At 42.0% G+C, this 12,888-nt stretch overlaps 1 protein-coding gene across 1 annotated transcript in view; it reads right to left on the reverse strand.

Moving 5' to 3' along the window:
• Positions 1-783: 783 nt before the first annotated feature.
• The window catches only part of LOC118397525 (CMP-N-acetylneuraminate-beta-galactosamide-alpha-2,3-sialyltransferase 4-like), a 33,936-nt gene continuing 21,831 nt past the window's right edge, over positions 784-12,888 (reverse strand). The window contains exons 5-11 of the mRNA XM_035792393.2: positions 11,449-11,546; positions 9,045-9,108; positions 8,478-8,573; positions 5,312-5,501; positions 4,827-4,964; positions 1,495-1,647; positions 784-1,326 (exon numbers count right to left, since the gene is read on the reverse strand). Of these exons, the coding sequence (XP_035648286.1) occupies positions 1,237-1,326; positions 1,495-1,647; positions 4,827-4,964; positions 5,312-5,501; positions 8,478-8,573; positions 9,045-9,108; positions 11,449-11,546 (829 nt within the window). The 3' untranslated portion in view covers positions 784-1,236. The remainder of the gene's footprint in view (positions 1,327-1,494; positions 1,648-4,826; positions 4,965-5,311; positions 5,502-8,477; positions 8,574-9,044; positions 9,109-11,448; positions 11,547-12,888) is intronic.

Genomic DNA, 12,888 nt, shown 5'->3' on the forward strand with positions numbered 1-12,888 from the left:
AATCTCTGAAGTGTCTGTTTTCTGGGGACTGTGAAAGGAGAGGCTACCAACTGTATCCATCGCCAACTTCATGGAGTGCCTTTTCGCCATCTAGTGGCCAAAAGCTGACAGAACTTCCACTGTAAATACACTTCCATGAAGCTAACAAAGGTCAGCTATCGCTTTCCCATAAACCAAATTACAATGAACTCCGCTACATACATTGAGTGTACAAAACAATGCCTTCATAATAGTGAGTTATACCCTCCTTTGCCCTCAGAACAGCATCAATTCATTGGGGCATGGACACCACAAGGTATCGAAAGTGTTGCACAGGAATGCTGGCCCAATGCTTCCCACAGTTGTCTGGATGTCCTTTGGTGGACCATTCTTGATACACACAGGAAACTGAAAAACCAAGCAGCGTTGCACAAACCGGTGTGCCTGGCATCTACTACCAGACCCCGTTCAAAGGCACTTCAAATCTTTGTCTTGCCAATTCACCCTCAATGGCACACATACACAATCAATGTCTCAATTGTCTTAAGGGTTAAAAATCCTTCTTTAACATGTCTCCTCCCCTTTATCTACATTGAAGTGGATTTAACAAGTGACATCAATAAGGGATCATAGTTTTCACATGGTCAGTCTGACTCATGGAAAGAGCAGGTGTTCATAATGTACATCTCATAAGACAAAAATATTCACAACTAAAAAAGCATCAATAAATTATTTACAAAAATGTCTGACCATGGCACAAAAGAAATCAGTCTTTGCTAAGAAATTTTAAACTGAACAGTGATATTTCCATTTAGATTTCATTTTAATAAAAATTAATTACATACAATAAAATATCCAGTGGTAACATTTAAGAGACAATTTTTTAAACGTTATTTAAAATAAAAAAAATAAAATCAGAACTCAGAAGAATTATTATTATTTTTTAAATATATATATTTTTCTGAAAATACGTATTTATTTTCAATAAGAGTGAGGTGAATTAAGACTGGCACAATGTGTGATTATGATGTTTGGACTGTATGGACCATATTGCCAGCAGAGGGGATTCAAGTTCACAACTGGCATCTGCGTGTAACCCAGTCCAAAAACACCCCTAGCCTCTACCACCTAGGCTTGTGTGTAGATCTAAAGGAAAATGTATAGGTATTAGCAGTGCAGTGAAAATTCCTTTCAGATTTTGATTAAGTTCCTAGGAGGTAAGGGATAGGGGCTGTTTCTGGACCGTGCCCATGTGTGTCAGGAGTGAGGGTGTAAGTACATGATAGCCCCCGAATCCTCTAGTTGTTTTAAGGCTTCTGCTTCATGGGTAAGGTCGTGGTAGGAATCCTGAAACAGAACGAAAGCAAAGCCTAAACATATCACCTATTTTGCCTGAATTTTTTTTTGAAAATATAGACACAAGTGCACAAAAAAAAAATATACTACCATGGCGTAGAACACTTAAGAGTGTTCATCCCTGACATGGGAGTTGAGTAAAATCCCATGTACACTCACCTTCATGGATTTCATAGTGTCATATCCATAGTAGTGTATAGGATACTTCTGGTTTTTGGATGCTGGATATCCAAACCCAGCTATGTGCACCACGTCACAGTAGTTGAGTGCCACAAACACGGCTAGGATCCCTGTGGTGGGGTGTACTGGTTTCTGTAGGAGTGAGAACCAAAACCAATGACAACTATGGCATGGTAACAGACATGCAGTATCGTGTTTGACACTAGGGGGTAGCAGGGACCTGTAAAAACTCATGAGTCCTCTAGTTCTGCACTTCTAGTACATTAGTTGGCATCACTGGTATATTACAGAGCAGTGTGCCCTTTCCTTAATGTGTACTGGGACAAAGGGAGATGGTATTATTACTTTTGTCTCCAGAACAATGTGAGGGGTGTCCCTGGTTTGATTCAGCTCTTGCTGACTTAAATGATTACTAATCCATTGTGTTATTAACTGTAAGTTTGTTTATTCCATGTGTAACTCTGTGTTTGTGTCGCACTGCTTTGCTTTATCTTTGCCAGGTCGCAGTTGTAAATGATAACTTGTTCTCAACTGGCCTACCTGGTTAAATAAAAAGGTGACTTTTTATTTTATTAAATGATTACTAATGTTCACAGGGGAATTGTTTCCACATGACAGCTGTGAGGGAGTATAAATTTCCCATTTCCAAATGGTGCACTGTGTTCACTTTCCAATAGCCTTTCCTTATCTGTCCTTGGGGAGAGTGGGATAAATTGAGCCATTGTTTACACTCAGCATCACTCCCAACAAGGGAAACAGTACTCTTTCTAACAAAGATATTTTCAAATATTTAATATGTTGTGTATCCCTGGAACTAATCAGAATTCATGTAGACATTAGTTTTGAAAAAAGTGGGACAGGGTAAGTCACCTACACATTTCTGTACTGAATGTAATATTACCACTACCTTTTTAAACCATGTCTATCTTTATTTCCCAAATGCAATTCAACACAATCACTTTGTGTCTTTTAACACAGGCTTAACACCGAATAAAAACCTTGTACTTAAAAAAATAAATAAAAAAACGTTCAATATAGGCCAGACCCTTTTGTTACCTCATATCCCAGCAATAATGCCTTGCATTACACCTGGGAGGGAAACACTTTGCTCAACTTGCCATTAGAGCAACCATTTGCTAAACTTAAGGCAAATATTTTGACTATATTAGCCCACAAAGGTACAATAACACACTTTCATGCTAGGTTAAGGAGCTCATATTGAAGCGTAAAGACAAACTCATGTATAAAACAGTCTTAAAAGTATCTAAGTGGTAAGTAGTTGGACCTAACTTTTACCATGTGGTTTCTTCTTCCTAAGTATTTGGTCAAATTATAAATTGTTTCCTAGAAACAAGGGTGGCTCAACCCCACTCTCCCATGTAATCATTACCCTTGGTTTACTCAACTACCCACCATTTCCAAGAAAGCTTCTTGTTCAGGTACATTACTCCACCCTACTGCTTTCCCAATTCCTTCCAATAGACCCCTACGGAGGGTCTGCAGTATAAATCAGCCAAATAAAATGAAAATAAATCAAGACACAAAACCTTCAAAATGGCAGACCGGGCCAATACTGGGTGCAGGACCCTTTCTAAAGTAAATGTCTGTGTAAGAGGCACTTTTTAAACATCAATATTGTGACACATGAATAAAACTTCCATTCTGCTCCTCCTATCAGTAACATGCATTCGATCTCCTTCCCCTGTTCGTGGCGAGACGCATCCTTTTTCCACGCAGGAAACTGACGTATCTGTCAGAGCGTGGCCCGCAAGGCTTTATGAGCATGCGGTCTGGGGTGGACATCCAACCTCAAGGAGAGAGAAATTGGACAGGACCAGTCAAGTTCTCAAACCCCTACTTCTCTTCATCACACCGTTGGGGACATTCCTCCAAACCAGGTTCCCAATGAGCCTGGCTGGGCTGGGTGCATTAGCCTAATGTGGTCGGTCAACGACCATTCCAACTTCTGTAGTGCGTCGCATAGTTTGGATGTGGGCCCATGGGGCCTTGGTGAGAGGGGGTGAATATTGTCACTGCTGTTCCCCAGCCAGACCAGAGTGGTGGGAGTGGGATCTTTGTTTTGGAAAGGGGTGGGAGAGGCATTGGGGACTGTGACTGGCAGGGGCATTAGTTAGCCCTCTAGCCCTCAGCTCAGTCAGCCTCTATTGTAACCAGGGGGACTGCCTGCTGCTGCCTTCTCACAGGGCATGTGGATGACTGCCAACATGGCACCCACGGGGCGGGGTGAGAGAGGCATAGGGGCTGTGGGTCTGCGGTCAGGTCCTCTTAGCCTCCTGCTGGCTGATGGGGCACACACAGGCTCCTCTGAACCAGGAAAGAGACAGGGCAGAGGAGAGAGTGGGGAAAAGGGTCAGGGCAGAGGAGAGAGTGGGGAAAAGGGTCAGGGCCGAGTGCTCGGAGTAGCCAATAGGGCCACGCAGATGGAGGGCTACTGTCGGACTGATCGCCTGCAGTACCCCTTCTTTACCACTGTTACCTTGGCTCAATGTTGTTTCAGCAGTCCAAAGGGTGCACAGCTTAGGGGCTCGCTGGGAGAACAAACTAAACCTGGCTTTGTTCCATCTCAAAGACATCTCCACCATGCACTGAACAGGCTCTCTTGGCAGATGGACCTCTTGGCCAATGAAAACATAATTCCACATTAGTTATAGTTCAAATCTATGTATAATTTATTTCAAAACCCAGAATTCCTCAGCCAAGCGGAGAATTGTGGTCCAATTTGTGAACAGAAAACAGCTCAATGGCTTACTATTAAAGTGTAATCTGTCACAATATTCTATTTCACAATAATTTTTCTTGATTCCATTAGTTCTGTTGTTCCATTCTGCATATGTTCCACTGATATTTTCTGTTTTTCTTGCTCTTCCATTTCTGGGTATTCAGTAGAGCGTTTGAAACTGACCTTCTCCTTTCCAAACTGTAGCTGGTAGAAATGCTTACAGACAGCACAGAACACTGGCCCCTGTTCAACAACCAATTATTTTTAAGGATGTACTGAGAGGCCTAAAAAAAAACATCAAGGCCTCATCTTTTAATGACGTTGATGAAATGTCAAGAGGAGCAAAATGTTCATTTGTGCACTTATGTGGTACAAACACCACTCTTGACCTCAAGTCAAAAAGCCTGTTAGCTAAATAATATTCCATTTTAAGTGCTGTAGCAAATCAAATATTGCACTTTTGAGTACTGCAGTCTTTCAAGATTTTTGATAGAGCTTAAGTCCACTTCAAATATTTATTTCTGCCCTTATCCTGGTTCCCAAAGTAGATAGGACGAAGCTGGTCCCTTACCTGTTTTCCCTTTGGATGAAGGGGGATTTGTAGCAGACTGCTGGCCGTCCCATGCAGGAAGTGAGGGTCCAGTACCCGGATGCGACTGGTACTGCCTAGCCAGATCTGTGGAGGGGGCTTCCAGAAACCCTTCCTCACCTGGCACACACACACACGTTGATTAGCGAGTGCACACACACACAGAGCCTATGTCTACACAATTGCGGCCCTGTTTTAGTCTCATTCTACTCAGTTTCTCAGGGCAACCTAGTCGATGTGTAAGTGAGGGGATAATGACCCTATTCCTAATCATGCTAAGAGCGACCATAGCAGCCTGAGCTAAACCAGAGAGTGGGGGTGTTGGGGCTGCTGAGACCACAGTTAAAATGTTCAAGTAGGTTTGGCAAGGCTGCCATCGATTCTGCATATTTTGTCATTCCATGGCTGGATGGCAAGTACCAGGGAAGCAGATAAAACAGAGGTGTGTGCACGCACACATCCAGTACCCTCTTCTCGTCGTACAGGATCTCCTTGAGCCAGCGGAGGTCCTGCTGTTTGAAAGGCACTAGGACCATGAGGGTGTCGGGGTCATTGTGCATGCTGGGGTTGTAGGAGGCCGACTCAGGGTAGAAGAGACGCATAGTGGTCTTGTTCCCCACGTCGTCCTCATAACCTCTGACGGGGGCGTCATTTAGCCTGCACAGGAATACAGAAAGAGAAACCTTAGCCATTCCCTTCTATAAAAATAGTAATTAAACAGAGTAGTAGTTTAAATAGCATTGCGTGTACTACATTTGAATAAAAAAAAACTATACAAAAAACACAAGATTGCCATGTAACAGTGCAAATCTGGACAAAAATAAATGAACTTAATAACTTTAAGTTTAGAGCTGTTCTACCCTCCCTCTAATGTAACAGAATTAACTCCACATTTCACCACCATGTATCAAAACAAGAATGGAGGTAGGAGAACGCTTTGTAGGAGAACAAAAGAACAAATGTCAATGAACTCGATTTCCTCGGCTGTGAGATTAGCGTCTGAGAATGGGAGATGTGAGAACTGAGCTGAACAGAACAGAGCAGAGTGCATTGTGCCTGGATATCAAATCAATCAAATCAAATTGTATTTGTCACATACACATGGTTAGCAGATGTTAATGAGAGTGTAGCGAAATGCTTGTGCTTCTAGTTCCGACAATGCAGTAATAACCAACAAGTAATCTAGCTAACAATTCCAAAACTGCTACCTTATAGACACAAGTTTAAGGGGATAAGAATATGTACATAAAGATATATGAGTGCGTGATGGTACAGAGCGGCATAGGCAAGATACAGTAGATGGTATTGAGTGCAGTATATACATATGAGATGAGTATGTAAACAAAGTGGCATAGTTAAAGTGGCTAGTATTACATAAAGATGGAGTAGATGATAGAGTACAGTATATACATATGAGATGAATAATGTAGGGTATGTAAACATTATATTAGGTAGCATTGTTTAAAGTGGCTAGTGATATATTTTACATCATTTCCATCAATTCCCATTATTAAAGTGGCTGGAGTTGAGTCAGTGTTTTGGCAGCAGCCACTCAATGTTAGTGGTGGCTGTTTAACAGTCTGATGGCCTTGAGATAGAAGCTGTTTTTCAGTATCTCGGTCCCAGCTTTGATGCACCTGTACTGACCTCGCCTTCTGGATGATAGCGGGGTGAACAGGCAGAGGCAGTGATCTTTATGGCCTTCCTGTGACGTCGGGTGGTGTAGGTGTCCTGGAGGGCAGGTAGTTTGCCCCCGGTGATGCGTTGTGCAGACCTCACTACCCTATGGAGAGCCTTACGGTTGTGGGCGGAGCAGGTGCCGTACCAGGCGGTGATACAGCCCGACAGGATGCTCTCGATTGTGCATCAGTAGAAGTTTGTGAGTGCTTTTAGTGACAAGCCGAATTTCTTCAGCCTCCTGAGGTTGAAGAGGCACTGCTGCGCCTTCTACACGATGCTGTCTGTGTGGGTGGACCAATTCAGTTTGTCTGTGATGTGTACGCCGAGGAACTTAAAACTTACTACCCTCTCCACTACTGTTCCATCGATGTGGATAGGGGGTGTTCCCTCTGCTGTTTCCTGAAGTCCACAATTATCTCCTTAGTTTTGTTGACGTTGAGTGTGAGGTTATTTTCCTGACACCACACTCCGAGGGGACTCTCCTTCAATTGCGGCCGACGTGAGGAAAACATTTAAACGTGTCAACCCTCGCAAGGCTGCAGGCCCAGACGGCATCCCCAGCCGCGCCCTCAGAGCATGCGCAGACCAGCTGGCTGGTGTGTTTACGGACATATTCAATCAATCCCTATCCCGGTCTGTTGTTCCCACATGCTTCAAGAGGGCCACCATTGTTCATGTTCCCAAGAAAGCTAAGGTAACTGAGCAAAACGACTACCGCCCCGTAGCACTCACTTCCGTCATCATGAAGTGCTTTGAGAGACTAGTCAAGGACCATATCACCTCCACCCTACCTGACACCCTAGACCCACTCCAATTTGCTTACCGCCCAAATAGGTCCACAGATGATGCAATCTCAACCACACTGCACACTGCTCTAACCCATCTGGACAAGAGGAATACCTATGTGAGAATGCTGTTCATCGACTACAGCTCGGCATTTAACACCATAGTGCCCTCCAAGCTCGTCATCAAGCTCGAGACCCTGGGTCTCGACCCCACCCTGTGCAACTGGGTACTGGACTTCCTGACGGGCTGCCCCCAGGTGGTGAGGGTAGGTAACAACATTTCCACCCCGCTGATCCTCAACACTGGGGCCCCACAAGGGTGCGTTCTGAGCCCTCTCCTGTACTCCCTGTTCACCCACGACTGTGTGGCCACGCACGCCTCCAACTCAATCATCAAGTTTGCGGACGACACAACAGTGGTAGGCTTGATTACCAACAACGACGAGACGGCCTACAGGGAGGAGGTGAGGGCCCATGACCTAACGCTGGATATGACTTAAACCTATCCCTCAATATGACTTGGCAAAATTGTCTGGGCTGTTGGCAAGAGGCTTATACAAAACTCAAAATGCCTGTATTCAGTCAAAGGCTATAAATGAGATTTGGAGAGGGCACTGGGGTATTTTTCTGCCGAGTAGACCAAATCCCCCTTTTAAAGAGACAGAGTTAACCCAACAGTATAGTGGTTACACAGAGAAAGGCATTAGGTCACCAGTCTGAGCTGGCCATTATGGTACAGCCACATTGACTGCATTACACTTTCGCGGGCAATACGAATTAGATTATCCCTTGAGGACTATGCACCATAGAAAATCTGTTTGTTTTTTACTGGAATTGCTGGAAAAGGCCATTGGGGAAATGGCTAAACACTATTGCAGCTACAGACTGTACTCTGAGCCATATTACAATATCAAATTATATGGCTCGACTGTACGGCATTATATTGCACTCTATATAATGATATTGATTAGGAATAACACTAATTGGGCAGGAACATCATTGGGTCAATAAGGAAATAGTCCATCAAACGTAGTGCATCAGATAGATATGATAAATTAAACAGAAGTGGTGAGTTGTATCAACAGTTCAATAGAAGAGAGAGGGAGGATGGACTTAATGACAATCGTGTGGTAGAAACAAGGATGGAACCATTAGGCTTTATACTTACCGGATCACCACGTCGTACTCGTTGATGATGCCGCCCAAGGAGCTGTTTTTAACGGCAAACCCATTTCCTATGACTGCACACGTTCTGCAGTCTAGACTGCGGACATAAAACAAAATCAAATTATTACAATCCATTTACTTTAGTGTTGCCGTTTCCATCATTTTAAAGTTCAAGGAGACTTTGAGGGGTGACTAACTGCACACTACAGTAGAACTACTGGACAATTTCCAGAACTGCCATTGTAATAGTGACTGGTCACTGCTCGGGTTGACATTTGGCATTCTTGCTTGAAATGAAGTCAATGAACTAAGGCAGCTTCCCTGTGGCACATTTGTCCACCCATTATAAAACACACACACACACACACACACCACAGGGATGATTTGAGTCATTATGTTAGCACAACATTTAGGAGACACACACCAACATATATTGCTCTCAGACACATATCAGCTATTGGTGGTTCTTTGTGACTGTAACAATTATTGTAAGAAATAAAGTGGTTGATACGGCACACCAGAGGTTAACAACCTTGCTAATATGGCTAAGAATCACTGATCACATTACCTATCAATGCTGGCCGGCATTTTGTAATTGGCAATAATGGCTAAAACCTTCAGCAGCAGCAACTCTGGAAAAGAGTGAGGGATAAAACAAGGTGTGATCACTTGGACTGACTGTAGATGCTGATAAATGTGTCGTAAACTCAACGCACGTCACACACACGTTATCTGGAAAGGGAGCATAAACCTAGTGGACATTGACTCCATAATGATTCTCACAATCAAATTACTCCTAGTAAGCTAATAGTGTGTAGAGCATTAATATTTTTTGCTTTTTATTTAGTTTTGACATTTTCTTTTTACATGTAGAAAACAATAAAAATAAATGCATACAAAGAGGACCCCCCTAGTCCCCATCCAACCTCCCGCATCCCTCCCACCCAGCAACTGAGGTTGCTTATCAGTCCCCCTCCCTCCTATCCATCCTCTGATTCCCCCTGTACCAACCCTTCCCCATGGGCCTGAAAGCATAGAAAGTAACAAAAGTCTAAATAAATACAGTATATAAATTGGTGTGAATGTGTGGAGATTTAGCAGAGCTTGTTCTTTACAGAGTCAAAGACTCAATTGTTCCTTGACTAGTACCATTCAGCCTCTGTCAATAATTCTAAATGTAATAAATTCTAATAGTATAGAGAGTGAGGTGGTTGCCATCTTAGAGCCAACATTTTTTTTTTCACAGCAGTGCTGCCTGCCAGCAGTCATCTTCTCTGACTGATCGAGAGATTCATGGAGCTATCACTGTCATGTAACATAGATGCAAAGCATTGAATATTTAAATTCATGCACTTCGAAATAAATTGTGTAACTTCATCCCAGAAGCATTTAACTGCAGGGCACTCCAACATCATATGAAGGAATGGTTGTAGTTGGGAGTTGGGGGCAATTTCATCGTAAAACATTTCCTTGGTGTTAAATACATTCTGTGAACAAACTTAAAATGTATAAATTGATGGATTGGATTACGGGATGCCAAAGTCATATTTTTCTATATTCGGTTCCAGTGGTTAAAATTCAATTAGATCTGTGGACCATAGATTAATGGCTAGCTCAGAATTTGATTTTCGAAAGATGTTTAAATATTATACTGATCTGGGCTTCTGAAAGAACTGATCATATATTTATAAATCCTATCATTGGATGTTTCGGTAGTTGGGTTTCCCAAGGGACTACATTGAGCAGCTATAATGGCCTAAATTGTACATTTAGAAAAAAGGAGTTACCTGGTAATGTGATCTTTCAAATCATGGAATGTTCTCAAATCATTAGTGTCCATGATAACAGCAAGGGTACGGATTCCACATGTGGACCATTGGGGCGGATGAAAAAGGCCACCTCCAGATTGCAGGGCATTATTGTGAAATATTGGAGTATGGGCATGACATTTTTAATCCCAGTTACATTGTTTAAACATTTTGCAACAAATAGAAATTGTATGAGCAATAATATGACCAAAGCGTAGTTTACATTGTTTAAGTGATATAAATCAGTGAAGATTTATATCAGGGCCATAGGAGACACCATATTTTTCTCTACTCAGCCAGTAAAATAATAATGTCTAAACAAATTCAAGGTGGAGCAAAATGCTAGAGCTTGGAAATACAATTTAAAGTTTGGTACAAATAGTCCTCCTACCTCTTTCCCTATTTGTAAATGTATTCATTTATCTGGGATTGTTTACATTTTGAAACAGGACTATGGATTTTTATCTAAATAGCTAAAAGGTGGAGCTACGGGAAGCATTGAACTACATAAATTCAGCCTTGGCAATATATTCATTTTGACAATAGATATGCTGCTGGTTAAAGCAACTGGGATATAATTCCACCTACTGAGGTCAGATTGAATACATCAGTAGATTTGACAGAATTGTGTTATTTCCTCTGATTGACAAATTGCCTGGGAAAGAGGTTCCATGTATAATAAGAATAGCAGAGGTGAAATTGGATCACCTTGTCTGCTACTTGTAGTGATTCTGAACTGAACAGATATTGTCTGTTATAACTATGGCTGAGGGATTGGCATATAGTATTTCAATAATATGAATGAAAATGGAGCCAATTCATGTTCCAAAACAGACCAGAGATATGACCATTTTGGTCAATCAAAAGCTTTTTCTGCATCAAGAGATAATACAGCCCATAGTCGGAGGCTATCCGAGGATAAACGCTTTGGTCTGTGTGGCTCAATTTGGGTAAGTCATGAGACGACAACATTGTTGGAAAAAAGTTTAATATCTGTGTTTATCAAAGATTGGGGGCGATAGAGAATACGATGGCATCCTTATTTTTACTTTTTGAAATAAAAGCAAATTTAGAATGAAATGTAATTTCCTAAACATGTTCCACTAAAGGCTTTGTGGGAAAAATTAAAACAAAGCAATTACACAATGAAATGAGAGCACATACCACTGCCTTTAATACCGTAGGGTAATGCAAGAGTGGACTGATTATGTCGCCAGAAGAAATCATCCAGTTTGAAGAAGAGCTGTGTTTGTCTGCTAATGCTGTATTAGAAACAGGGGAGAATAGATTTCACATTAAACACAGAAACAAAGATATACTGTACAATTCCTACTAAATATTCCACACTGCCAATGGCATGGCATACACTGTTGACTGGCAGTTTAGTTTGTCATTAAACTGAAATGACCTTAATGGCCGTAATTCCTTCTCATTGTTCAATGTAATCAATCCGCATGTCTATTACATGCTGACCACACCGCTGGAATCACATGCAATGCAAAAAAAAAAAGGTATGCATACAGTTGATGTCGGAAGATGACATCCACCTTAGCCAAATATATTTAACTAAATTTCACAATTTCTGACAGTTGATCCTAGTAAAAAAGTCCCTGTCTTAGGTCAGTTAGGATCACCACTTTATTTAAGAATGTGAAATTTCAGAATAATAGAGAGAATTATTTATTTAATATATTATTTTATCACATTCCCAGTGGGTCAGAAGTTTACATACACTCAATTAGTATTTGGTAGCATTGCCTTTAAATTTGGTCAAACATTTCAGGTAGTCTTCCACAAGCTTCCCACAATAAGTCGGGTGAAGTTTGGCCCATTCCTCCTGACAGAGCTGGAGTAACTGAGTCAGGTCTGTAGGCCTCCTTGCTCGCACACGCTGTTTCAGTTCTGCACACAAATATTCTATGGGATTGAGGTCAGGGCTTGAATTTGTTTTCCTTAAGCCATTTTGCAACAACTTTGGGTCATTTTCAATTTGGAAGAAACATTTGACCAAGCTTTACCTTCCTGACTGATGTCTGGAGATGTTGCTTCAATATATCCAACATTTTTCTTCCCTCCTGCAGCAAAGCACCCCCACATGATGCTGCCACTCCCATGCTTCACGGTTGGGACGGTGTTCTTCGGCTTGTAAGCGTCCGGCTTTTTCCTCCAAACACAACAATGGCAATTATGGTCAAACAGTTCTATTTTTGTTTCGTCAGACCAGAGGACATTTCTCCAAAAAGTACAATCTTTGTCCCCATGTGCAGTTGCAAACTGTAGTCCGGCTTTTTTATGGCGGTTTTGGAGCAGTGGCTTCTTCCTTGCTGAGCAGCCATTCAGGTTGTGTCATATAGGACTCGTTGTACTGTGGATATAGATACTTTTGTATCCGTTTCCTCCAGCATCTTCACAAGGTGCTTTTCTGTTGTTCTGTGCTTGATTTGCACTTTTGCACCAAAGTACACTCATCTCTAGGAGACAGAACGAGTCTCCTTCCTGAGCGGTATGACAGCTGCGTGGTCCCATGGTGTTTATACTTGAGCACTATTGTTTGTACAGATGAACGTACGATCTTCAGGCGTTTGGAAATTTCTCCAAAAGATG

This window comes from Oncorhynchus keta, chromosome 18, assembly GCF_023373465.1.
Source record: "Oncorhynchus keta strain PuntledgeMale-10-30-2019 chromosome 18, Oket_V2, whole genome shotgun sequence".
NCBI lineage: Eukaryota > Metazoa > Chordata > Actinopteri > Salmoniformes > Salmonidae > Oncorhynchus > Oncorhynchus keta.